The sequence below is a fragment of the Antechinus flavipes genome, chromosome 6 (genome assembly GCF_016432865.1).
Source record: "Antechinus flavipes isolate AdamAnt ecotype Samford, QLD, Australia chromosome 6, AdamAnt_v2, whole genome shotgun sequence".
In the NCBI taxonomy this organism is placed as follows: domain Eukaryota; kingdom Metazoa; phylum Chordata; class Mammalia; order Dasyuromorphia; family Dasyuridae; genus Antechinus; species Antechinus flavipes.
This window is the reverse complement of record NC_067403.1, coordinates 74,465,417-74,490,064: the sequence shown is the minus strand read 5'-3', so window position 1 is coordinate 74,490,064 and position 24,648 is coordinate 74,465,417. Positions and strand designations below refer to the sequence as shown.

Below are 24,648 nucleotides of genomic sequence, written 5' to 3'. Positions count from 1 at the left end.
TTCCCCTCTAAAAAGAATGTTAAGCAAAATCTGCAAAGTTGACAATATCATCTCAGAATTACAGGAATTCAGAAGTTAAATGAATTTTTGAGGTCAGCTAATGCAACCCACAGTGACAAAAGAATACTTTCTACAACATAATTGGTCAAAGGGTCAGCTACTGATTAAGTTTAAATAAGCAAAACTGATTAAGTCCAATCTCTCCTTCTACACAGAAGCTTTTGAAGACATCAATCAGCACATGGATTATTTCCCAAACTGCCATCCACAGCACCTATCAGTTCTGACAAATACCTTTCTTTTGAGTTTTTTAACTTTATGATGCTCCATCCACTTGGTTTTTTTCTCTTAACACCCATAGTTCTTTCATATCAAATTTTTAGCAATAACCAGCTATAGCACTTAAGAGACGAGAAATAGAAAGTTCTCTGTTTAGCTTCTGGACTATATAAGCTAGCCTATTGGCATCTACTATGATTACTTAATTAGCTCCTCACTGCCATTTGGAAACACTTAAAAGATTTGCCAAGAAGGTAAAAGTGGTATGTACTTCCTAGTTGAAAAACATGAATTTCTCTGCCAAGCTTCAAATTAGGAAAAGAAAAAGAAAAGAAGGGAGGGAGGAAGGGAAGATTAGAGGGAGGGAAGGAAGGAAAGAAGGGAAGGAGGGAAGATTAGAGGGAGGGAGAATAGGAGGAAAAGAGGCAGGAAGGAAAAAAGGGAAAGAGGGAGGGAAGGAGGAAGGAGAAAGAAAAGAGAGAAGAGAGGAAGGAAGGAAGGAAGAAGGAAGGAAGGAAGGAAGGAAGGAAGGAAGGAAGGAAGGAAGGAAGGAAGGAAGGAAGGAAGGAAGGAAGGAAGGAAGGAAGGAAGGAAGGAAGGAAGGAAGGAAGGAAGGAAGGGAGGGAGGGAGGGAGAAAGAAAAGAGACAAGGAAGGGAGGAAGGAAGGGAGAAAGAAAAGAGACAAGGAAGGGAGGAAGGAAGAAGGGAGGGAGGGAGGGGAGGGGGAAGATTAGAGGGAGGGAGGAAAGGAGGGAAAAAGGCAGGAAGGAAAAAAGGGAAAGAGGGAGGGAAGGAGGAAGGGAGAAAGAAAAGAGAGAAAGAAGGAAGGGAGGAAGGAAGAAAGGGAGGAAGGAAGGGAGGGAAGGAAGGAAGGAGGAAAAGAGGGAGGGAGGAAGGAAGGAAGGAAGGAGACAGACAGATGAAGGAAGAAGAGGGAGGGAGGAAGGAAAAGTGTTGCATTAAGTTGTGATCTTTTTATCCAAAGGCAAGCCCCAGAGCCAGTATTTTCACAAATATATTGCATTAAAGTTCCTTAATTGGGATTTAATCGAATGATGGCTGAGCTACTGTACCAGCATCTCAAAGCCTGTAGCCTAATTATTTCTCTTTCTACAAATGAATAGCAGCTATCGTCCACCAGAGCTGTCTCAACAGCTTCGTGCACACTAATGAGGTTTAATGACAGTTTGACAGCAGCATAAAGGGAGACAGAGATTCATGACTGGTTGTAGAGTAAAATCTCCTAGGCTGATCACCAGGCTATTTTTACAACTGGGCTAAAGAAAATAACCAAAGCCCTTCTTTAGCCACTAAAATTTCACAGTACAGATTTTCATCTCCATTTTTTCCTCGGAGAATTCAGAATTCACATAAGGAAGTGCTGATCTGGAAAATGGTGCAAATGGTCAGCACTCCAGTAGCATTAAGACCACAGGACACAACAGAATCAACCAGCCCTATTCCATTACTTATTTAAAACTGGTTTCTTATGAGGAGGACCCAGAAATTATTAGCAAAAGTTCTATGATATAGTGAATATAATAAGGTCAATTTGTGCTGTAATTTTCAACTTCCACAGAGGCTGCCTTGACTTTTTTTGTTTATATTTCTTTATATTTTCCCTTTCTTCTGAAATGTTATTCTGCAAAGAAATATTAAGTAAGCTCTCGGTTTGATAAAATCTGGCAGAGTGGAGATTCTCAGAGGCAGAAGATTTGTGTTTAAATCCTACCTTGAACACCGAGTAGCAGGTGAACCTAAGCACATTACTAAACTGCCAAGTTCTTCATGCAACTTCTCATGATTTATTGGCTAAATCACAGACAGCTTAAGCCCTGGGTCACTGGGGAGAGTTCCCTATATTCAAAATCACAAATTTGTTGGATATATATGTATATATTGTATAAGTAGAAGTAGCAAAAGGTAAGTCTACAGAAAAACTCATTCAACATATGTAAATAACAATTTCAAAAACCAAAAAAGCACATTGTCTTACTTAAGAATAACTTGTTTTCCTTTACCCATGTGTTTTCTCCTTCGTAGGCTATATGAACAGATGCAAAATTTCTTTTGGGGAAAAAAAAGAGAGAGAAAAGGGAGAGGAAGAGAAAGAGAGAACACAGCCACCTTTCAGGGAGGGGTGTAGGAGACTCTAGAATGACCATCACAGCCACACACTGACATGGTCTCTTCTGAGAATCATCCAATTTAAACAAGGACACTAGCCACTGAAATTCCTGAGTCAGAAAGCAAACTTGCATGGGTATCTCAAAAAAAAGGAAAAGAAAAAACAACCTTCCACAAACGCTGAGTTGGCTAGCATCTGGTCTAGTTGTAGTAAGCCCATCTACCACGCCAACGTTGCACATTCCATAATACTGTAATTATGGAATCATAACATCCTAGCATCACAAGGGATCTTAGGAGAGGGGGTCACCTAGTCTATCCCTTGACTTTAGGCAGGGTCATATCAAAATTATAGCAGATATATTCAATTTCTGAGGTCAACACAAAGCAGCATTTATAGTCTTCCTTAGTGTCTTAATATAACATGAAAACTGATGATGGTAATAACTTTTCTCATTTCTATAACACTTTAAGGTTTGTAAAAGATTTTCTTAACAATTATCTCTGCAGTGCAAACGAACACATTTTTCAGATAAGAAACTGAGGTAGGGTGAGGTTATATGACTTGTCCCTAATCCCAAACCAATAAATATTTCATGATGTGTATGAATAAGGGAATGCTGGTAAATATTTCACGACCATATCTCCCTATCCCTGACATATTTTTAAGCTTAACCTGCGTTATCAACATTTTTTCCCATTGCTTTTTTTACGTCTAGAAATCAACAAAACAATAAATCAAGCCTTGATTTGTAGCATTTGACCATTTCTGAGATGTCAATATTTGCCCTGAAAATTTTACAATCCGCTCGTTGGGGCTGCTCCAGTCCAGCCTTGCTTACGTTACTCATCGATAATGATTTATAAGCATGCTTTTACCAGCCGAGTTCTTTGCACATACCCTGCTGGTGATTCCGGATGGAGGACAAATACAAAAGTGCTCAACGAAAAGTGCAAATTATTTATATTGTAAAATAACTCATCTTGGCATCTTTCAACCAAAGAATTCCTAGAATACATTTAACAGTACTTTTCAGATCCAGAAAAAAAAATTATTTAAGTCTATTACCTTTTCATGATTTTCTATAAGGATTTCCACTACAATGTTCTGAAACTTCAGGTCCATGATGGCAGCCACTGTTTCTTCCTGGGGCCTCATCAGCGTTGGTCCAAACACCACTCCCAGATTGGCAACAGTCATGAGATTTTGCTTGGCGTGGTTTGAAACACTTATTGTGATAAAAGAAGGGGAAAGAAAAGAGGGGAAAAAAGATTTTAAGCTGCCACCATCTTGGAATAAAGTATTCATTGAAATTCCTAACTCTGAACTTAGTGGCTGTTAACTTGAGGCAAAATTCCCTCCATTTCCTTCAAGGCCCTAAGGGGCCTTGGTTTTGTAGTAAAATGAAAGGGTTAGGCTCAGAGAGTTCTATAAACTTGACATGTTTGTAAGAAAAAAATCTCTATAGTTAGATAGATAGATATGCATATATGCATAATTATATATACATATATATTGTGTGACTATAATTTCAACAAAATTTGTATCCTTTATAACCTATATTTTATTGATACATTAAAAAAAAGTTTCAAGAAGACATTCAGAGGTTTCACTTAAACTCTCAAAGGAGACCTACCAAAAAGATTAAGAATCTCTAGAGTATATCATTTCTAAGATCCCTTCTGGATCTAAAAGTTTGGGTTTCTAAGTCACATATTTAAAGATCAAATTAATATCTCTATCAAATTCTGTATTATTTTAAAATGATAATTAAAACTCAGATGAAAAGATTATGGGATGATAATAGTACAAGATATTCCTGTGTAATGAAACAAAATAAACATGAAAATTTAAACACTGTAAGGTCAGTAGGATAAGAATACACACAGTGACCATAACCATATTTTTTTTTAAAGGAAAAATTTGCTAAGACTGCAGAAAGATTCAGAAGACAGAGAAATCAAGTGTTCTTTTTCCTATGGCCACAGATTTATAATTGGAAGGGAACTAAGAAAGGATCTGGTCCAACCCTCTCATTTTAAACATGACAGAACTAAAGGCCCAGCGTAGTAAATTAAGTGCCCAGTGTCATGCAGCTGGCTAAAGTGACAAGCCAGGAGTTGAATCTGCATCTGACTGCAAATCTATTGATCTTTGTTGACACTCAGCTACTTTCTAATATTATTGCTGTAATATTAAATTTCATGTTGTCATCATTTTAATAAATTATAAACAGCCTGGATTTAAGGGTTTTATTTGTTGATTTACTCCATATTTAGATTATTTATTCAGGGTACGGTGCTACTAATAAAGGTAGTGGTAGTAGTAAGAGTTGTAATGATTATAATAGATTAAGACAAAAAAAAAAAAACTGGAATCTCTCTGTAATATTGCTCCTAACTGAACTGGAAAAATCCAGTGCCATGTACCTCAGCCTCTACTTATGCAGGTGTGAAACTAAACTAAATGGCTAAGAGGTCTTTAGACCCCAGTCAGCCTGAATCAGTCAAGGAGGAAAAAAGTATCCTATTCCCTTTCTTCCCTTCAAACCAAACCCTATGTTTCTGGCAATGTCCTTAAGTAAATAATTATACAAATTCATGAAATATTAGATTTCAGCACTCTTCTCCAAAACACACACAGTGAGTCAAACTTCCAGCCTGCTTTTACAGGTTTGGTTCCTGGTACTGTGTACATGAGCCACGGCTCCACTCGTTACAAACACAGCTCACCAGGACCACGATCCATCTCCTACAACAAATGGAGAAAAGGAATTTTAATATTAAAAAAGAAGAAGAAGAAGAAGGGGGCTTACTTTGTTAAATGTTTCACCAAAATGTCCAACATTTCTTTATTTTTCTCTGGGAGTCTGTGGACCAGGAAATGGATAGCATTGACTCGGGATTCTGGGCTGCCACACTCTTGAAAAATAAATAAGATAGTCAGTAAAAATATACCAGACCAAAAATACCCCTAAAATCAACATCTCATGCACCAGTTTTGTTTTCCATGCTTGGTTATTTCCAAATGGGGAAGATATAAAAGCTGTTTCTTTCCTCTTGTTCATACTCATCCAACTCTACCGTGGTTGAAATCACTCCCTTCTTTGTACCATGCAATGAGTAGGGGGTGGCTGGGGAGGGGGAGTTTGAAAACTAATGCCTTCCCTCTCCAGGTTATATTTAAAAGGCAGCTGTTGCCATTTATTCCTTTTGCTGCATGCACTTAGTTTCTGCTCAGAAGTAGGCTCAGTCTGGATGCAGTCTTGAGCCTGGATCATTGGCCCAAGATATGAATGACAAATGCAGCAGAGGAATGTCATCTTTTGCTCCTAAAGCCTTCTGCATTAATCACTCTTTACCAAGATTTAGGACTTGCTGACAGTGTAGCACAAACTCCTTCCAAAACTCCCTTAGGATATCACACAGGGTCTCAAAAAGGTTAAAGTTAATAATAATAACGTGACATTTCTCTAACTCCTTAAAGTTTGCAAAGCACTTTCCACAAAGCAGTTCATTATAGCCTCACAGTAACCTCAGAAGGCAGGCGTTATTATTACACATGGAATAAGCAGCCGATTCAGGGGATCACACCAATGAGGGCCAGAAGGGATACTATTTCCCAGGAGCAGAATATAAACTCCTGAAGGGCAGAAGCAATTTCATTTCTTTCTTTTTATTCCAACCACCTAATATATAGTTAAAAAAAAAAACTTCTAAAATAATAATTAAATGAAAATTAATCTGGTCCCATCTCTCATTTTACAAGTGAGGTAATTAAGGCAGAGAAAGGCCAAATGACTTGTCCAGATCACATGGGTAGTAACTGGACCTTGAACCCAAGATTCTAGACTCAAAAAACTGAAACTCTTTCCACTTAATCACTAAGACTACCATGTGACACATTTCAAGACAGACCAAATGAATAAAGAAGTCTTAGAAATAAGCTAAATCTATCACTGACTACTACATTAAAATGACCACAGAACTGAGTTACTAAAAAAGAGAAATAACAAATAAATTCTCAATCTGGAGCAAAAACTAGAATACTGTCCACAAAAGCATCACATGTTCAATAGAGGTTGAGAAATATGAAGGGAGCAAGACTTAAGCAACTGTTGTACTGTTGTTGTTCTTCACAGAGATGACATTTTTTTAAATGAATTTGTAATATAGACTGCAAAAAATCACAAAACATAATACAGGAATATGAAATTCCATGTACTACAAGCAAATCTGAACATTTGGGCATATAAAATCCATTTCATCCATATACATTTCCTAGCAATTGTTAATGTATATGTACACATGATTTATGTAAATTTCAAATTATTTAGTCACAAAGAAACACAGGATAATGCCCACACACAATAGATATGATTCATGCAAAAATAATTGAAAATTAGCTTTTTAAAAGAATCACCTCTTCCCTCCTCCTATGTTAGTTTTGTCCATCTATTGGGGAAAGTACTTTAGAGTTAAGGTTAATTATCCTTAACCTGCTATTTTTAGGCCTTCCCATTATAATAGAACAAATTATCACAAGGATGCCCGAGTCACTAAAAGGTTATTCTTCTTAAAACAAAAATATATTGAATTATATTTTGTCTGCTTTTACCCCTCCACTCAATCATGTTTCCCACTGCTCTAACCTTAAGAAAGTCACAACCTCCCTAGGACACAGTTACTTCATCGGTAAAGTAACAAGCTGGCATTTGAAGTCCCTTTCAATTGGATATTAATCTCATCCCTCATCATGGATCCCAGGTGTCAGAGAAAAGGTTCTCACAGGTGCTTCTACAAAAGTGGAAGGACTTAAGTATGGATCTGGAGGATATGCAAGGATAAAACTACTGTTGGAAGGCAAAGGCACAACCCAGGATTATTTTTTCTGGTTTACAAAATGATGGGAAGAGGTGGCAATTGCTTAAGAAGACCACCTTGGTCTGCACTAGACTAGTTCTAGTTCCCTTAGAGAGGCTCATCACAAAAAGCTGATTCCCTGAAGACTATCAACTAAGGTACAGAAGAGTGTACTAATCTGCTTCCCTGGGGGACAAACTGAAGCAGTGAAATCATGTGTCTCCTGAAATACGGATGTTCGTATGTTTAAACATTCTGTCAAGTTTTTGAAAGTGTACAGTACACATAAGGCAGCTATACTAACACTTATCAGAAAGACTCCATTTCTGGAGCTTCCTGGGCTTATTGTATCAGTGATTTCTTTTACTATTTTAATAGTAAAAAAATAAAATCATTCAAAGCATTAACTGCCCGTCTATCTGGGCATCATAAAGTATATAATGAGCTAAATATAATCCTAACCCTGAGTGGGTTATCAACAACAAACAACTAAATGCAGAGAGAAATATTAATACAAATTAAATATTTACATTATGTGCATCCAAGAACTTTTCATACATCAATTTGGAGCAAGTTTCCAATTTCTTTTGGGGTCAAAGCGGGAGAGAAGAGAGGGGAAGAGAGAAGCTCTCCATTACAGTATGGGGAAGATAACAATTTCCTCAAAAGTAAAATGAGCAAAGAAATGGTCATACCAGAAGAGCTATAAGAGTCCTTACAGCTCTTGAATTCTGTGATTCTATGGGTTGTAATGGATTTCCCCTAACCCGTAGAGGAGGGGGCTCGAGGAGATGGTCTTTGTTTCTCTACAGTTGTAGTGGAGTGAAAATCTTGGAGCACCTGCTAGAGTCATGGTGGACAGAGCAATCAGTCTGAAGTCAGAAGAAGCAGAGCTGAGACTTACTAGCTATGTGACCCTCAGCAAGTCACTTAATCCCAAATGAAGAAGAAGGGGAAGGGAAGGTAGAGGAAGAGAAGGGGAAAAAGAGGAGGAAGAAGGAAAGAAGAAGGTGGAAAAGAAGATGGTAGAGAAGGAGGAGGAAGAAGAGAAGAAAAGGGTAGAAGAGAAGGGGAAGGGGAAGAGGAAGTCAAAAGAGGAGGAGGGGAATGGAAAAGAGGAGGAAGGAAAAGAGAAGAAAATGGAGAAGGATAAGGTGATAGAGAAATAGGAGGAGAAGAGAAGGGGGAGAAGAAAAGGGAGAAGGGGAAGAGAAGAGAAAGGGAGGAAGAGAGGAGGGAGAGAAAGAAAACCTTGTAGTTGGATACTAATATTCCCCAATAATCTCTGTAAAACATATGTGCTCTTTGCCTTCCTCATTTAAATGAGGTTCAAATGAGATAATATTTCAAAAGCACTTAGCACAGTTCCTAGTATATAGTAGGTGCTTATTAAATATTTGTTTCTTTTCTTCCTTGATGGGAAATGTGAACAAAGCTAACTAAGAATTAAGAGTTAAAAAGGACCTCAGCAGAGTATCTAATCCAAACTCCTACTGAGCAGTAAGTTTTTGATTACATAGCTTTTCTTTGAACATCTCCAGTTGACAAGGAACTCATTCATTTCCAAGGAAAGGAAATTCATTTGAACAAGTCAAGTTGTTAGAAAGTTTCTTCTATTGAGCTGATGACTATCTCCCTGTAACTTCCATTCTCAGTTCTAATTCCTCTCCCCCGCCAATTTCATGAAATTCCATGTGACCAACCTTTCAAACACAGGAGGTCCCAAAAATCTCAGTGAGGTTTTAAGCTCTTAAAGTTTAACACTGTACTTTTTGGACAGCCTGTATATTTCCTCTAAGCAATATTCATGCAACAGGATTTAGAGTTCCCACACCATCCAAAAAATTAAAATAAAAAAGTTGCCTCCAATCCCACCAATTAGCACTGAATGCTAGTAAACGTTTTAAGACAAATGAGTGAATAATTTATTTCCTTTTTTATGGTATCCAGAAAAAAAGAAAAAATATATTGATTATATTGAAACCAAAAATTCCACAAATTAATTCACAGATTCTCATCCAACTTCAAATATGTACGTGTGTGTGGGGGGGGGGGAAGAGGGGAAAGAAAAAATAAGGATTGGTGAGAGACCCAAGAAAAATCTTCCAGAACTCTGAGGGAAGACGTGATCTCAATCCAACAGAACTGACCAGAAGCAACTACAAATGGCTTAGAAGATATACAAAATAACTTGAGGCTACGGAGACATCAAGTAGTATCCATTCTCTTGACTGAGCTAATAGAAGTTTCAGCAATGGGATGGTCTCCACAACTAAGAGAAAAAAAAAAAACTGGTTCTAACTCCAAATTTCCTAAAACTCTGCAAAAGGATGATCTCTTTCCAATTTTGCCTGCCTATTGTCAGTTATTATTTCATTAGTTGCCTTAACACTGTCTGAATATATATGTCTTTTTTAAAAAGTGTATAGAAATGGTTGCCTCCTTAGGGAACTTTAGTAATTATAATTATGGGGGGGGGAAGTATATAGGAACAGAGGGAGGAAGAGACAAGATGGTGTCACAAAAAATAACTCAAATAGATGAACAGTAACATTTAAAATTATAGGCTACTCATTTCAGTTCATATGGAAAAAAATGCTCTAAATCTCTATTTGTTAGAGAAATGCAAATTAAGACAACTCTGATGTACCACTTCACACCTCTCAGACTGACTAAAATAACAAGAAAAAATAATGATGAATGTTGGAGAAAGGGAGAAACTAGGACACATGCATTATTGGTGGAGTTGTGAACTGATCCAATCATTTTGGAGAGTAATTTGGAACTATGCCTGAAGGGCTGTAAAACTGTGCATACCCTTTGATGCAGCAGTGTCTCTACTGGGATCCGTTATCCCAAAATTATAAAAGAGGTAAGAGGACCCACATATATTTGTGGCAACCCTTTTTAATAGTGGCAAGGAACTAGAAACTGAGTGGATGCCCATCAGCTGGAGAATGACTGAATAAGTTATGGCATATGACTGTTCTGAAATATTATCATTCTGTAAGAAACAATCAGCAGGATGATTTCAGAAAGGCCCAGAGAGACTTACATGAAGTAATGCTAAGTGAAATCAATAAAACCAAGAATATTATGCACAGCAACAAGATTATGTGATAACCAACTGTGAGGGACGTGGCTCTTTTCAACGGGTGATTCAGACCAATTCCAATGGTCTTATGATGGAGAGAGCCATATGCACCCAAACAGAGGCCTATGGGAACTAAATGTGAATCACAACATAGTATTTTCACCTTTTTTTGTTGTTGTTTGCTTTTTTCTTTTTTGTTATCATTTTTTTCCCTTTTTGATCTGATTTTTCTTATGCAGCATAATAAATGTGGAAATTTGTATAGAAGAATTGCACAATTTTAATCTATATTAGATTACTAGCTATCTAGGGAAAGGGAGAGAGGGAGGGAAGGAGAAAAATTTTGAACACAAAGGTTTTGCAAGAATGAAGTTGAAAATTATCTTTACATGTATTTTGAAAAATAAAAAGCTATTACTATAAAAAAAATTCAGATTACTTTCTAAATTTTGCCCTTTAAACTTTACTGTTAATATGCGTGGTTTTTCTTATTTAAAAGTTTATTAGAAATATCATTCCAACCATAACTCCTCTTAGTTATAAATCCATGCCAAATTCTACACTAGGCAGAGTGCTTCTTTAGGACTGGCAAAGAGATTTCATTTCCCGGTCTTGTTGTTCTTCCAATCAGCCTGCAGACTCCTTTAAAATGTCACCATAAAGTTGGTGAGGGAAGTTTTTCTCACAATCACAAAACCTCAGGTGGTAGAAAGGATCTCTCACAGAAACTAAAATAATGTTCCAAAAGCTTAGGTCAGCTCAAGTCATGCCTAACTCAAGAGCCTCTGGGAGCTTGCATTGCTTTTTAAGACAAAACAAACTCTTCAGCTCAGTCTTTCTAGCTCTAATCTTCTCTCATGTTACTCTCTCCTTCACACGCTCTGTTTTCAGCCAAACTGGTCTATTTGCTATTCTATGAACTTAGCTTCCCATATCCCATTTTGCACAGGAAATTAAAACACTAGGAATATACTCCTTTCCTCCTCTGTAGTTCTTAGAAGGCTTAGCTCCTTTTAAGATTCAATAGAAAGATCAAATGATACCATCTTTTAAAAATTTTATTAAATCTCAAAAAAAGAGTCACCTTCTAAAGCAGCGGGGTTCTTAACATGAGATCTATAAACTTATTTTTTTAATATTTTGATAACTTTACTTCAATATAATTGGTTTCCTTGTCAATTTGTGTGTATTATTTTATGCATCAAAAATGTCATTCTGAGAAAGGGTTAACTGGTTTTCCTAGAATGCCAAGGTGGGAGCCATGACATATAAAATGTTAAGAAGTCATTTCATATAGGATTTTTCCCCGCTAGATCTCTTCTAGTTAAATGATTTCTTGAAATTATCTCAAATTTGCTCATCCAAGTAAATGTTTTATTCCCCAAGAGAATGTAAGCTCCAAAAAGGGCAAAGGCTTTTTCTCCTCCGATCCTGAAGCACAAAGTCCTGCACATAAATGTTCCACAAGGACTTGCTGAATTAAATCAGGTTCTGTAATATCAGTGCACTTATTTAAGGTCTCTATGAGCAAGCCAAAAATTCTGTAACCCACCATTTGTATTACCATCCTCATTTATTATTATATTTATAATATATTATATTATTATTATATTTGTAGGGTCTGACCTTTTGGGATCTGTGTAAAGCAAGCCTGGCTCCCAGTTAACATGTGGAGTTTCTAATAAATCCAAATTTTGCCCTGTGACCATTATCTAAAACTCCTAAAGCAGGACGGACCAGACCTGGCGCCCTTCTGCTCTTTCCAGTCTCTAAGGCAAACAAGACAGAACTGTCCTCCAAGTCAAGATGAATTTTCTCTTTGCCTGGTTTGCCAAGAGTGCCACAGGGTAGAAAATCAAAACGGCCAACCATGTGTTGGAATTTCTTCCAACAGAACTTTTTCCTCCTTCCCTCCCTCCTACAACTTCTCTCTCAAAACCTTCCATTCCCATGTGAAAACATATGACCAAACAGAACTATATTTCTACCTCTTGCAAACATCTATTTTAAGTGGTACGTTCTAATGAGGTTGGTGAATTCCTTTCCTACTGTAGTAACAGAGCAGGAAACTCTAGGCTAACCTGGATGCAAACCTCACAAGGAGAATTTTAAAGAGATCTTCTGAAGCAAAGTTTAGTCATCAGTAAGGCTTAGTCAAAAGGCTTGGGAGGATATTTTTCCCCAGAAGATTATGCTAGGAAATAAAAATAACACAAAAGCAACAGTTTGCAGACTTAGTTCTATAGATCCCTGGTGTTCTACACAATTGTGAGCAGGGGCGCTGGTACAAAAATTTATTCTTGTTGATATTTTCTGTGAAATTGTGGTGTCTATCTGAAAAGGCTATTAATATAAAAAAAAAAATTTGGTATGAGAATAGACTTAACTTACTTTTTTCTTGCAAAATTTCTCAAAATCCTCTTTCCTCTCAAAGGTACTTCCATATCCCTGGACAATCATTTATGAGTTTTTTCAATACATTTCACACCTCAAATTGTTCCAGGGCTAAATAAGTTTGGAGAATGCTGGATTAATGGATGTGAAACCTTCTCAAGGAGCACTTGGAGAGCTGAAGTCGTGAATTCTACAGCTGGTTATAAGCCATCTGGCCTGTTACTTGTCTATACTAGGGCCTCAGTTACCTTAATGTATTAAGCTGTTAACACTAATCTACCTCCAGTGTCCAGGGTAGCTGTTGGGCATTTGTCCAATGTCTATGGGAAGAGAGCAAAATAATAAAAGAAAACTAATCCAAGAGTTTCCAGGATGGAGATATAATATACAGTAATAGGACCTTCAAATTCAGCTGTGATTTTCTATATTACTCTCCCTGCTGGATACTTTTACACATGAAACTATTTTTTTTTAATTAATCTTCATAAAATAATAGGAGATTTTCATGCTGATTTGTACTATACCATGACAGGCCAAATTCTTCTACATAAGTACCAACTATTTTTTTAAAACCATGAACACTCTTTACTGAATATACTAAGCAGGGAAATTGTTAAATTTCAACCTAACTCTTCTTTCTTTTTAAATTTTCGCATAGTACAATCTTTGGGGGGAAAAAGTTCATGTAAACCATCACCTCCAATATGAGGTCTTTCAAGCAAGGCTGTCCCTATTAACAAAATCACTGTGTACTGACTTTCAACTATGCATTTCCCCCAACAAAAGATATGCTTCTTAAAGATAGGGAAGGGTCTGTCATTATTGTCTTTGTCTCTCTGATATCTGGGCACTCAGTAAAGCCTTAATAAACACCTGCTGAAGAAATACTTACTGGCAGGAATGATGAACTCTCCATGTAAATCATATGTCATAAGGGGCTCTGGAAGACTTCTGTTAAAAAAAAAGGACATCAAATTACCACAAGCAAGATCACGTGTGTCAGATTTATCTGTTACAGAAAAGATTTTCAATGCATTGGGATGTCCTTTTCCCAAAGAGGCTTTTCTGAAGAGGCTCTACATTTCCAAGGATGTCCAACTCCAAAGCCTCCTCTTATTAAGAGGTATATATGTAAAGTGCCATACAAAAGCTAAAAACTGGCAAATCACTGTCTAAATTGAACCAATGATAGCACAACAACCAGTTTTGGGAAAGATGATTTAGATTAATAGAAATTTTTTAAATTAATTGATAAATAAAATGGATTTCTAATCCAAAATGTTTAACAAAATTAGAAAATAGTAAAACATTTCAAAATTAGAAATTAGTAAAAAAAAAAAAAAGGCATTCTGTACAATAATAATGGAGATGCCATTTCAAATCTATCTACTGAAAAGTAAAGATATTAGAAAAAAAATTAGATATGTAAAGAAATCAAAAGAAGCATTTTCTTCCTTTTTCCCAAATGACTTGTAAAAGACATTAAAATTCTTGAATTTATACACACATATGTGTGTGTGTGTGTATAAAAATAGAACTGTCCATTTAAAGCTTAGAGATTTTATAGATAAGGAAACAAGATTGAAAGAGGTCACCCAGTGAGTACCTGTGAAAGGCAGAATTTGAACTTAGTCCAAATACAGTACTATATCTACTCTGTAGTAGTGAACATCTGGAAGGTAGACATCTCTAAATGTGTACATCTCAGGTTCTTTGTGAACTCCAACTTTGCTTCCCGAGCACAGCACCACACCATGCTAAGTGGTCTTGTGCCCGTGTCTCCTGTGTAAATGCTCGGTAAAACACAGAGTACTTCATATGTGTTAGCAACATGCCATGATTAGTTGTTCAACCTATAAAACACCATTTAAAGCCTTTCATTCATGATGAAAAGGAAGAGTTTAAACATAAAGGAATTATCCCTGAATTGAGTCAACATTCATTTTTGTTGTTCTTTAGTCATTACTCAACCATGCTCCATCCTCATTTGGGGTTTTCTTGGCAAAGATACTGGTTTCCCAGCTCATTTTACAAGAGAGGAAATGGAGGCAAACAAGGTTAAGTGACTGACCCATGGTCACACAATCAATATCTAGGGGCTGTATTTGAACTCATGAGGTGTCTTCCTGACTCTCTCTCCTCTCTCTCTTTCCCCCTCTCTCCCTCTCCCTCTCTCTCTCCTTCTCTCCTCCCTATCCCAAGAAATCACAAGTCCATTTCCCATCCTTATCTCTCCGCAAGGTACTATGCTACCCAATAATCTCTGCCCTCCAAGAACTTATATTACATGTAGTTATACAACACAGTGGATGTAGTCAGGAAAACTTGAGCTCAAATCAGGCCTGAAAGATAAATAGTGGATGATCTGAGAAGTCACTGAACCTGTGTCTTCCTCAGTTTCCTCAATTATAAAAAGGGGAATAAGAAAGTATCTACCTCACAAAGTGGCTGTGGGGATCAAATAAGATAATATTTGTAAAGCACTTTGAAAACCATAAGGACTATCCAAATGCTAGCCATTATTATTATTGATTACGAGTTGTACCACATTCTATTCAAAGACTATATATATCCTTTCAGAATAAGCAAGCAAAAAATAAGGGATATTAAGAAAAGGGACATTCCTGTGCAAAAAGAGAACAACTAGAAAACACTAAGAAGAAAAAAATGAGGCAGCTTAAGGGACTCAAGGGAAAAGCACCATAAAGGTTGTAATTCCAAAGCTATGAAACTTATTCACAAGTTTTTCCAATGTGTGTGCAATGAAGGTTAGAAGACCACAACAACCACTTTACAACATGCATAATAAATATTTCTAATGCTAGGGCAACTTAAATCAAAATGCCAACTGTTATAAATAGATTCTCTGCATGCTGTTTGATAGCACCCCCCTGACTTCTCCCAATATGCTTCTGGGTCACAGCAGCCTTTTACGTGATGTATAAGACTGAGAATGTATCTTCTTAGTTGTAGGATACTTAGTGTATCTTATCGGTCATATTGTAGGGAGGAGGGAGGTAGAGTCTAACCACAAGTAAAATTCCATTGTAACCAAGTAAAAATCCCACGAAGCCCTTTGAGGAGATAACAGGCCTATTAAATGCCTCAGTACGCCTTTTGGGATTTTTCCAGTATAGTCATAGGTTTGTGCTGATTTTTTTCTTTTTTTCTCTCTTAAAAAACTAGCATTTATTATATGGGGTGGCTCTCTAAGAGATGAGGAAGGGAAATGATACTGAAGGGAAAATATGGGGATGTAAAAAACAAAAGATATCCCAAAAAACTTATTTAGAAAAAAATTACATGACAGGAAACATCAAAAGAGAGGCAGCATGGGACTGTGGAAAGAATATTTGATGATCCTCCACCTGAACTCCTACCCTACACCATCAGACTGGGCTTTAAGAATCCAAGAGGGAAATTAATATACTTATTAATTTAGTTATTAAATTATTAATTTCCAGTGGGGAAATTAATGCATTTATTTTGGGAATTCCTGACCTAAGGCCCAACCCAGACAACTGGTAAGTTGATAATTAGCCTTCTTATGCCATTAAACATCCTGGCTGGCCGAGCTACAGACTTCATCCACCCAGGACATCTTGATGTTCACCTGCCAGGACATATGCCTTCCACCACATCCCTTCCCATCCCTCTTTCCCTGGCCACCAATGTCCTCCCATCTACGCTGTTTTTCCCTATTTGGATGTAAGCTCCTGGAGGACAAGAACTATCACTCCTAGTCTATTTCTATCTTCATCTCTCAGTCCTGTACTTTTTTCATTCATTTATTCCTACAAAGCCCCATTCCCCTACAGTGGAAATCTTTTCTAATATATACATTGCTGAAAATGGAATTTATAGTCTAATAAGAAATGAAACAGTTGGCATTTGGCGACTGTAACCAAGTAGAGGAGGGAAAAAAGGCTCTGAACCCAGAAGGAGAAAAAGGAAAATGCCATGCACAAGATAAACCACATCCTTTTCCTTCTCGGAGCTCTTGGACTCTCTTTTATTTTGCTAGGTGGTTTCAAAGTTTAGGTGGGCTTTTTCTGGATAAGAAGCTTGAGGCATTGGGGAGGAGAGGTGACATGGGCTGAGGGAGAACCATTTTCCCAACAGAATCCACATTCATTCCCCAGGATGGCTATGGCTACATTTTTATTGGCTAAATTAGTTTTCTTAGGCAAAAAGAAAGTGGGCAAGCAAACTAACTGGGTCCTCTTCATAGGTCTCATGAGGAAACTCATCAGCAATAGCTAATTCTAACTACAATTATCTTAACCGTTAATAACGCCAGGCTGACACTTAGCAGAATGTTTGGAAAGTAGATTTTTCATAGCAACCAAGATATAAGCAATCTTTTGAAGTAGAGACATCATATCTGGATTGAACATTTCATTATGTCTACCTGTCCATAATCTATATATGTAGAAGAGAAGACATGGAACTCACCCACACAAATGCTTCCTTTATGCTAATTTTTCAAATTATATGAAATCCAATAGGTCAAAGATCACGAGAACCATGTGGAAAGAGTAACAATGGTCAGAATGGTCATGTTATATAGAGTATATCACAGAGTACCAGGAGCTGGATAGTAAATAGGCTGCAATGACTAGAAAGATCCTTTTGGTCTCAACGCTAACATTTTCTAACAAGAAGTATGGGGGGAAAACAAAAATAACGGATTTCTAATACCAGAGGAACAAGGTAAACATAACTGAAAATATTGACTTAGTAAAGTTGGGAAATTATAACAGTTTGCCTCTACTTCTTTACATCTTGGGTTACACATGCCATGTGTGTGTTTGCAAATATACATATATTTTGGAATACTTAACCAATAGACAGAATACCTGGGTTCAAGTCTTGAACCCAACTCTTACTCTACAACCATGATTTAAGATCCCTGGGCCTAAATTTTCTCACTTACAAAATGGAACTGGCAATATTTGACTATAGGGTCAGCAGGAGCCATTATTCATGTAAAATAAGGCACTGCAGAAATATTTGTTGTTGTTATTTTTTATTTTTTATTTTTTTGTTTGTCTTGGGACAGGATTCTACCAGAGAGTGATAATGGTGGTAATAGCAGCAGTAGTGGTGGTGGTAATAGTAACAGTAGTAGTAATGGTAATGATAGCATTAGTACTAATAATAGTAGTGGTAGTAGTTAGTAGTAGTAGTGGAAGCATTACTACTAATAATAGTGGTGGTAGTAGTAGTAGTAGTAGTACTGGTTAGTAATAGTAGTAGTGGTGGTAGTAGTAGTAGTACTGATAGTAGTAGTGGTTAGTAGTAGTGATGGTAGTAGTAGTGATAGTAATAGTAGTAGTGGTAGTAGTGGTGGTGGTGGTGGTAGTAGTAGTAGTTAGTAGTAGTGGTGGTGGTAGTGGTAGTAGTAGTAATAGTAATATTAATTAATAGTAGTGGTAGTTAGTAGTAGTGGTGGTGGTAGTAGTAGTAATAGTAGTAGTAGTAGTAGTAGTAGTAGTAGTAGTGGTGGTGGTGGTGGTGGTAGTAGTAGTAATAGTAGTGGTAGTTGTGGTTAATAGTAGTAGTAGTGGTATTAGTAGTGGTTAGTAGTAGTAGTGGTGGAAGTAAGAATAGTAGTTGTAATAGCAGTAGTGGTGGTAGTAGTGGTAATAGTAATAGTAGTGATGGTAGTGGTAGCATTAGTACTGATAATAATGGTAGTAGTAATAATACTAATAATGATGGTAGTGGTGGTGGTAATAGCAGTAGTGGTGGTGGTGGTAGTAGTAGTAATAATAGTAATTAGCAGTAGTAGTTAGTAGTAGTAGTCATAATGGTGAGATCGTCTATGTTGGTAGAAGGAGCTACCTCCTGCTTTCATAACTGAAAATATTGACCCAATAAAGTTGGAAAATTATAATAGTTTGCCTCTACTTCTTTACATCTTAGGTTACACATGCATGACAAGCACTGCTTTCTCCTACCATAGAATTTTGTAGACTGCTTGTAGAGGGAATTTCCAGGTGAAGAAACTCCCTCTACTAAAGCCAAATGGTGCCTTCTCTTTAATGTATGGCATCATTATAAGAAAGTTGCCTGGAAAAGGGCATTTATGATTTATATGTCAGAAATAGAACATGAGCCCAAGATTTTTATGATTGAAGCTGGCTCTCTATCAACTACCTCAAGCTCGTTCACATTTTTTATTATTAACACTTCTACTACTACTACTACTTCCACCACTACTAATGCTACTAACTACTACTATCACTACTATTATTACCACTATTACTACTACTACTACTATCACTACTAACGCTATTAACTACTACTACCACTACTATTATTACCACTATTACTATCACTACTATTATTACCATTACTACTACCACTACTATTACCACTATTACTATCACTATTATTATTACCACCACTACTACTGCTGCTATTACAACTACTATTACCACTATTAACTACCACTACTATTACTACTAATAATAATACTATTACCACTAATACTACTATTACTACTACTACCACTACTGCTATTAACTACTACTACCACTACTATTACTACTGCTACTAATACTATTACCACCATTATCATTACTACTACTACTACTACCACTATCACCACTATTACTACTACCACCACTACTACTACTGCTACTAACTACTAACTACTACTACTACTATTACCAACAGACCACTATTATTACCATTAACACTACTACTACCATCACTACTATTACTATTACTATTTCCACCATTACACTATTACTACCACTACCACTAGTATTACTACTACTACTATTACCACCATTACTACCACTAATACTACTACTACTACTATTACCACTATTACTACCACTAATACTACTACTAACACTACTATTACAACTATTACTACTACTACTACTATTACCACTATTACTACCACTACTATTACTACTATTACTATTACCACCATTACTACTATTACTACTACTAACACTACTAGTACCACCATTAGTATTAGTGCTACTACTACTATTACCACCATTACCACTATTATTACTACAATTACTATTACTACTACTATTACTGCCTCCACCACTATTATTATTTGGATAATGACTCCAGGATAATTTCGATCATTTTTCTCACTTAACTGGAATACTGACATGGGGGTATATGTAACAGAAGCGTGAAAGTATCGGGTGTGCTGGTATAGCCCAAGGTTACTCATCCACAACTGAATGATAATGTAGCTCATAGATTACTAGGATACACAAGGGAAGAGGAGGAGAGAAAGCATCATTCCTTCCATTAGCATGAGACATCCCCAGAATGGGATGGGAACGTCTCTGACTAGTGCAGAGCAGAAGCCATGCTTTAATGCACAGACTCTAAAGTGCTACCTGAGATGTAATAAAGCCAAAGGATGTCTCCGGTCATTCACCTACCATATGTGTCTAGGGATGTGACTCCCTAGCTTCCCAATGCCATCATGCTCAGGCCTTTCTATTGTATGTCAAGTAGCCTCTTGTTCACAGCTTGTTTATAAAGAAATCATCAAAAAATAGTTGTGACCTTAGTCCTTTAAACTATCAATACTTGTAGAGCATGTGAACTCAATAGCTGAGTCGTAAAAACTATGACTAACAAAATAAAGAACTCTATACACTTTGAGAGAAATATAAAGCCTATTTTAAGATAACAATAATAATAATTATCTTTTACAAAATCATGAGGCCCTATCTTAATACAGGATGTAGATCACGATCATAGTTTTCAGCACTCACTTCTACTCTCCTTATTTCTTGTTCTACTCCAGGCTATATATGTACAGGGTAATTCCATGATCGTAAACTTAATCCTATTGAATTACATCTCTCTTTTTGAAAGCAACTCAGCTCATATAAAATTTATATGCTTTTTCCCATAACTTTGTCTACAATTAGAAAAATTATTTAACAGAATAGTTTTTCCCCTTTAAAATCCAAAATAATCTACTCTACTTTCTACCCTCCCCCATTCTTTTGATATTTTTGCACAAGCTAACAAAACTTAATTTTGTTTAAAAAAAAAAAAAAAGACTTATCAAATCAAATCTCCTCAATTCTGTGTGGAAAAGTTCTAGCAGCTCCACATATCCATGGTGTTTACTTGGTTCTACTCTCCATGTTTTAAGTCAGTAAAAGCCCTCAGCTTTGATGTTTAATTTACAAACATAATTCGGGCGTTCCCAAGTTCTAAAAGCAACACTTGAAAAATCTCATGAGGTCCCACCTTCCTTTCTGAACTCTTGTTGTTGGCAGTAACTCAAGTCACATGAAAAAAGCTCTGATTTTGACATGAAGAATGATTTGAAAACTAATTTATTTGCTCAAAAATCTGTTTGTCAAGCAAAAATCAATGCTTTCTTTCCTCTATGAAGACACACATTAAGGTTAATGCTCAGCATAGACTTCAATGCAAAAATAGCTGGTTAGCAGCATCTCCATATCCTGCTATTTCCATATTAATGTTATTGCTACTGATTCATGTAATAAACTTTGATCACTTTACACAAGTGAAATCAAATAGACAGTAATATTACAGTGAGGTGGACAATTTAGATAAATGAAGGGAAAATACAAAACTCTTCCTAAACTCTCCATGAGCCTCTCCTAGATTCAGTGAAATGCACTAATCCATTCTCATTACTTCCTATAACCTCAACTTTGTATATCCATGTGTCCCTAGCAAAATAAATCATTAAGTGTCAGAGCCCTGACAAGCAAGAATTGATCTTTCCCAGAATGAGTTCTCCATCAACTCAACTTTAACTTAAGAAAGTTCCACAAAACTTCACACATGCATGATTTTTTCTTAAAGTTCATCTTGAGGTCTGCATACATCATGGGCTTTTATACAGTTAATATTCCATTTCCCAAACAATCCATCCACTCCAATTGGAACTCAAATCTATGACCCAGGCAACTTACCTCAAATATTGTTTTAAAGCACTTGTTATAGTCTTCACTTCCCAATCTAAGGAATTTTCAAGGTCCACTTCATTGCATGTTTTGGCATCTGATGAGCAAAAATAGAAATAAAAAAATTACATCATACAACCAAAGAAACTTGGTAATAATTCACAAATCATCAATTCTTATCAGACCGAAGTCAGAAGAGTTAACTCTATATTCATCTACAAATGCATCAAATGTCAATTCTTAATGGGGTATTAAACATGAATTATTAAAAAACTTCTCAGTAATGGCTCTATAGGTAAAATTTAAACTAGTATTACCCAAGTTATTTGGAGGAAAAGGGTGATCACTGACATCAGCAACAAAAGGGAGATGGGAATGATTCAGCTACCATATTACAATTAAAAAAACAATAGTTAAAGAAGTCTTAAGACTTAATGACTTAATGACATCTCTGGCACATAATATGTATATGAACTTAGAGAAGTAAGTTAGCCTCTCTGGATCCCAGCTCTTCATACATTGAATAGATTCTAAAGTCCTTTCAATAGTTTAAATCTATGACCCTATGCTCTTTCATAAATTGCCAGCTGCCAACTAAGGCAACTTTTCTTTTATGGTAAATTTCCCAACAGTAGCAGTGTGTTTATTTGAATAGTTTTTAGATGATGAAGCCATTCAGAGATGACAAAAGTTGCCATCCCTTGTAACCTAGGGAGAAATTAACAGAACAATGGTTTTCTGTATGCCATCAAATCAGCAACAAAAAATCAAGAGAACTTGGTTCTATAGTTTAGAACTTAGCAGATTCCATGGCCCACCTGTCTCTCCTGAAGACTTAAAAGAGAACTGGATCATAGAACAATTTTTCTATCTCTTTATAAGTCAATAAAATCATTTTGCAAGAGATAACATGGCAAAACAGGGGGCCAACCTTCAAAACAGGAAGACCGGGGTTCAAAAACTCATCTCTGATATTCACTGGTTAGTGATCTTCCTTGGGCAAAATAACTAATCTCAACATTTCCCCAGATAATTCTCTATGATCAGCTATAAGAACTAAGTGGCCAGTATGTATCATGAGAGGGAATTTCCACATGGATGAGGTAACATAGGGTGGCAGAGAAAGCACTGGATTTGATGTCAGAAAATCTGATTCCATAGCCTTGCTCTACCACTTACTATGTGACTTAATTTTTTTATTTTCATTATCTTCATCTGAGATCTAATATTTTCATCATTAAAATAAGAGGGTTATCTTTGATAAAGTGAGGTGAGGAGACAACTAAGATTTCAACACCCTTTGTTGAAATCAGAGATCTGGATATCACCCAAAAAAGTTATTACAATTGTTACTATTTCCAGATTTTATTTTTGAATGGGTCTTCCTACCTCACCCAGCATTCAAGGTCCCTACTGACAGATACAGAAGCTATAACTACTTCCATTTCTGATCTGGATCAATTTACCTCTCCTTAGGCTGCCTGATGGCCCCTATTCCCAGGGCTCACCATATTTGTGCTAGACTTAATGATAACTTCTGCTTTGCATTAGCCTCTATTGTAGCTCTGAACTCCTCAAGTGACCCACTAGCCTAAGCCTCCCCTAATGGCAGCAATTACAGACATGAGCCACCATACCTGCTATTTCCATATTAATGTTATTGCTTCTCATTCATGCAATAAACATTTCTGAGCATCTACCACATTGGAAATCAAATTTATATTCTCCCCACCCTACATCAAATTTTGTCATCATTCATTATCTAATTTGTTTTATGAGTGGCGTGATTATACTGGCTCTTTCTTTAATGAGCTTTAATGAAGTGTATGTTCCCCCTATCACCATCCCCCCCCCAAAAAAAAAAAAGTTCTTTCATACAAAGCTTTTGAGTTTTGACTAAAAAGACATCTATGGCAATGAACAACACAAAGAAATTAAGTCTGGGAGGAAAATAACCCAAGCATATGAAAATAAAGATAGAAATGAAGGCAGATAGGAGAGAATATCCCAATTGCATAGCAGTAATTTTTTGAATAAAATATTTAAGTACAAATTATACCAGGCTGTCTCAGCGACTGGGTATGTGGACAAAGCTGAAAGTGAATATTAAGGGACCAACCAACATACTTTTCTCCTATGTTGTCTCATCAAGGAAAACAGAGCTCCATTAAAAAAAAAAAAGTTCCCCCCACTAAATACCACTGGACTTGTAGTTAGGACGAAGATTCGAATGTATGGCCACAGGAAACTCATTTAGAGTGAGCCTTAGTTTTTCATCTGTAAAAGTGAGATATTCCATATAGTACCCAAAAAGTTGTGAGAGCCAAATAAGATATACCAAGTGGTTTATAAAATCTGATGTGCTAATAAAAATATCAACAAAAGTTTTTGGTTTTAAAGAAACCAAATCATTTTTACAGTTTGTTTTTTTAAAACTGATGAAATATAGGCAAAATAAGACTTCTGCAGAATTAAAAAAAAAAGAATATTGCAGAAATAAAAGAGGGTTTTGATCTTGGAGCAAAGCCGAAAGGACACTCACTCAATGTCACGCCTTGGCATTTTGAAAGTGAAACGAAACAGGAAGTGATGGCTGTTTTACAGTCAAAATATCGTACATAGAAGGTCAAGTGCTTATGACTCCAGTCACTATTTAAAACACTTCAACATTTCTGGATTCCAGCAACTGACAAGCAATATGCAATAAAATACAACAATAGTAATTGACACTGATTACATTTTTGATCAGTTCATACAATTCAGAACTCATTTGTTACTGAGCTTGTCAGACAAACCAGAGATACATTTAAAAAATCAAATTAAGTCTCCTGATTGAAGGTGTAGTCCTTTATAACTAGGACTAAATAATTCTGTTCTAAAGGCTTTGCCAACCAATTACTTCTGTAACTGAATATTCTCTCTCTCATTAAATCAATTATTTAAATCTCATT

At 36.4% G+C, this 24,648-nt stretch overlaps 1 protein-coding gene across 2 annotated transcripts in view; it reads right to left on the bottom strand.

Annotated features, from left to right (window-relative positions):
- The window catches only part of ARHGAP10 (Rho GTPase activating protein 10), a 345,140-nt gene that overhangs the window by 100,418 nt on the left and 220,074 nt on the right, over positions 1 to 24,648 (bottom strand). For both annotated transcript variants that reach the window (XM_051966160.1, XM_051966161.1), the window contains exons 15-18: positions 21,707 to 21,794; positions 13,651 to 13,709; positions 5,224 to 5,329; positions 3,477 to 3,636 (exon numbers count right to left, since the gene is read on the bottom strand). In XM_051966160.1, coding sequence (XP_051822120.1) covers positions 3,477 to 3,636; positions 5,224 to 5,329; positions 13,651 to 13,709; positions 21,707 to 21,794 — 413 coding nt within the window. The remainder of the gene's footprint in view (positions 1 to 3,476; positions 3,637 to 5,223; positions 5,330 to 13,650; positions 13,710 to 21,706; positions 21,795 to 24,648) is intronic.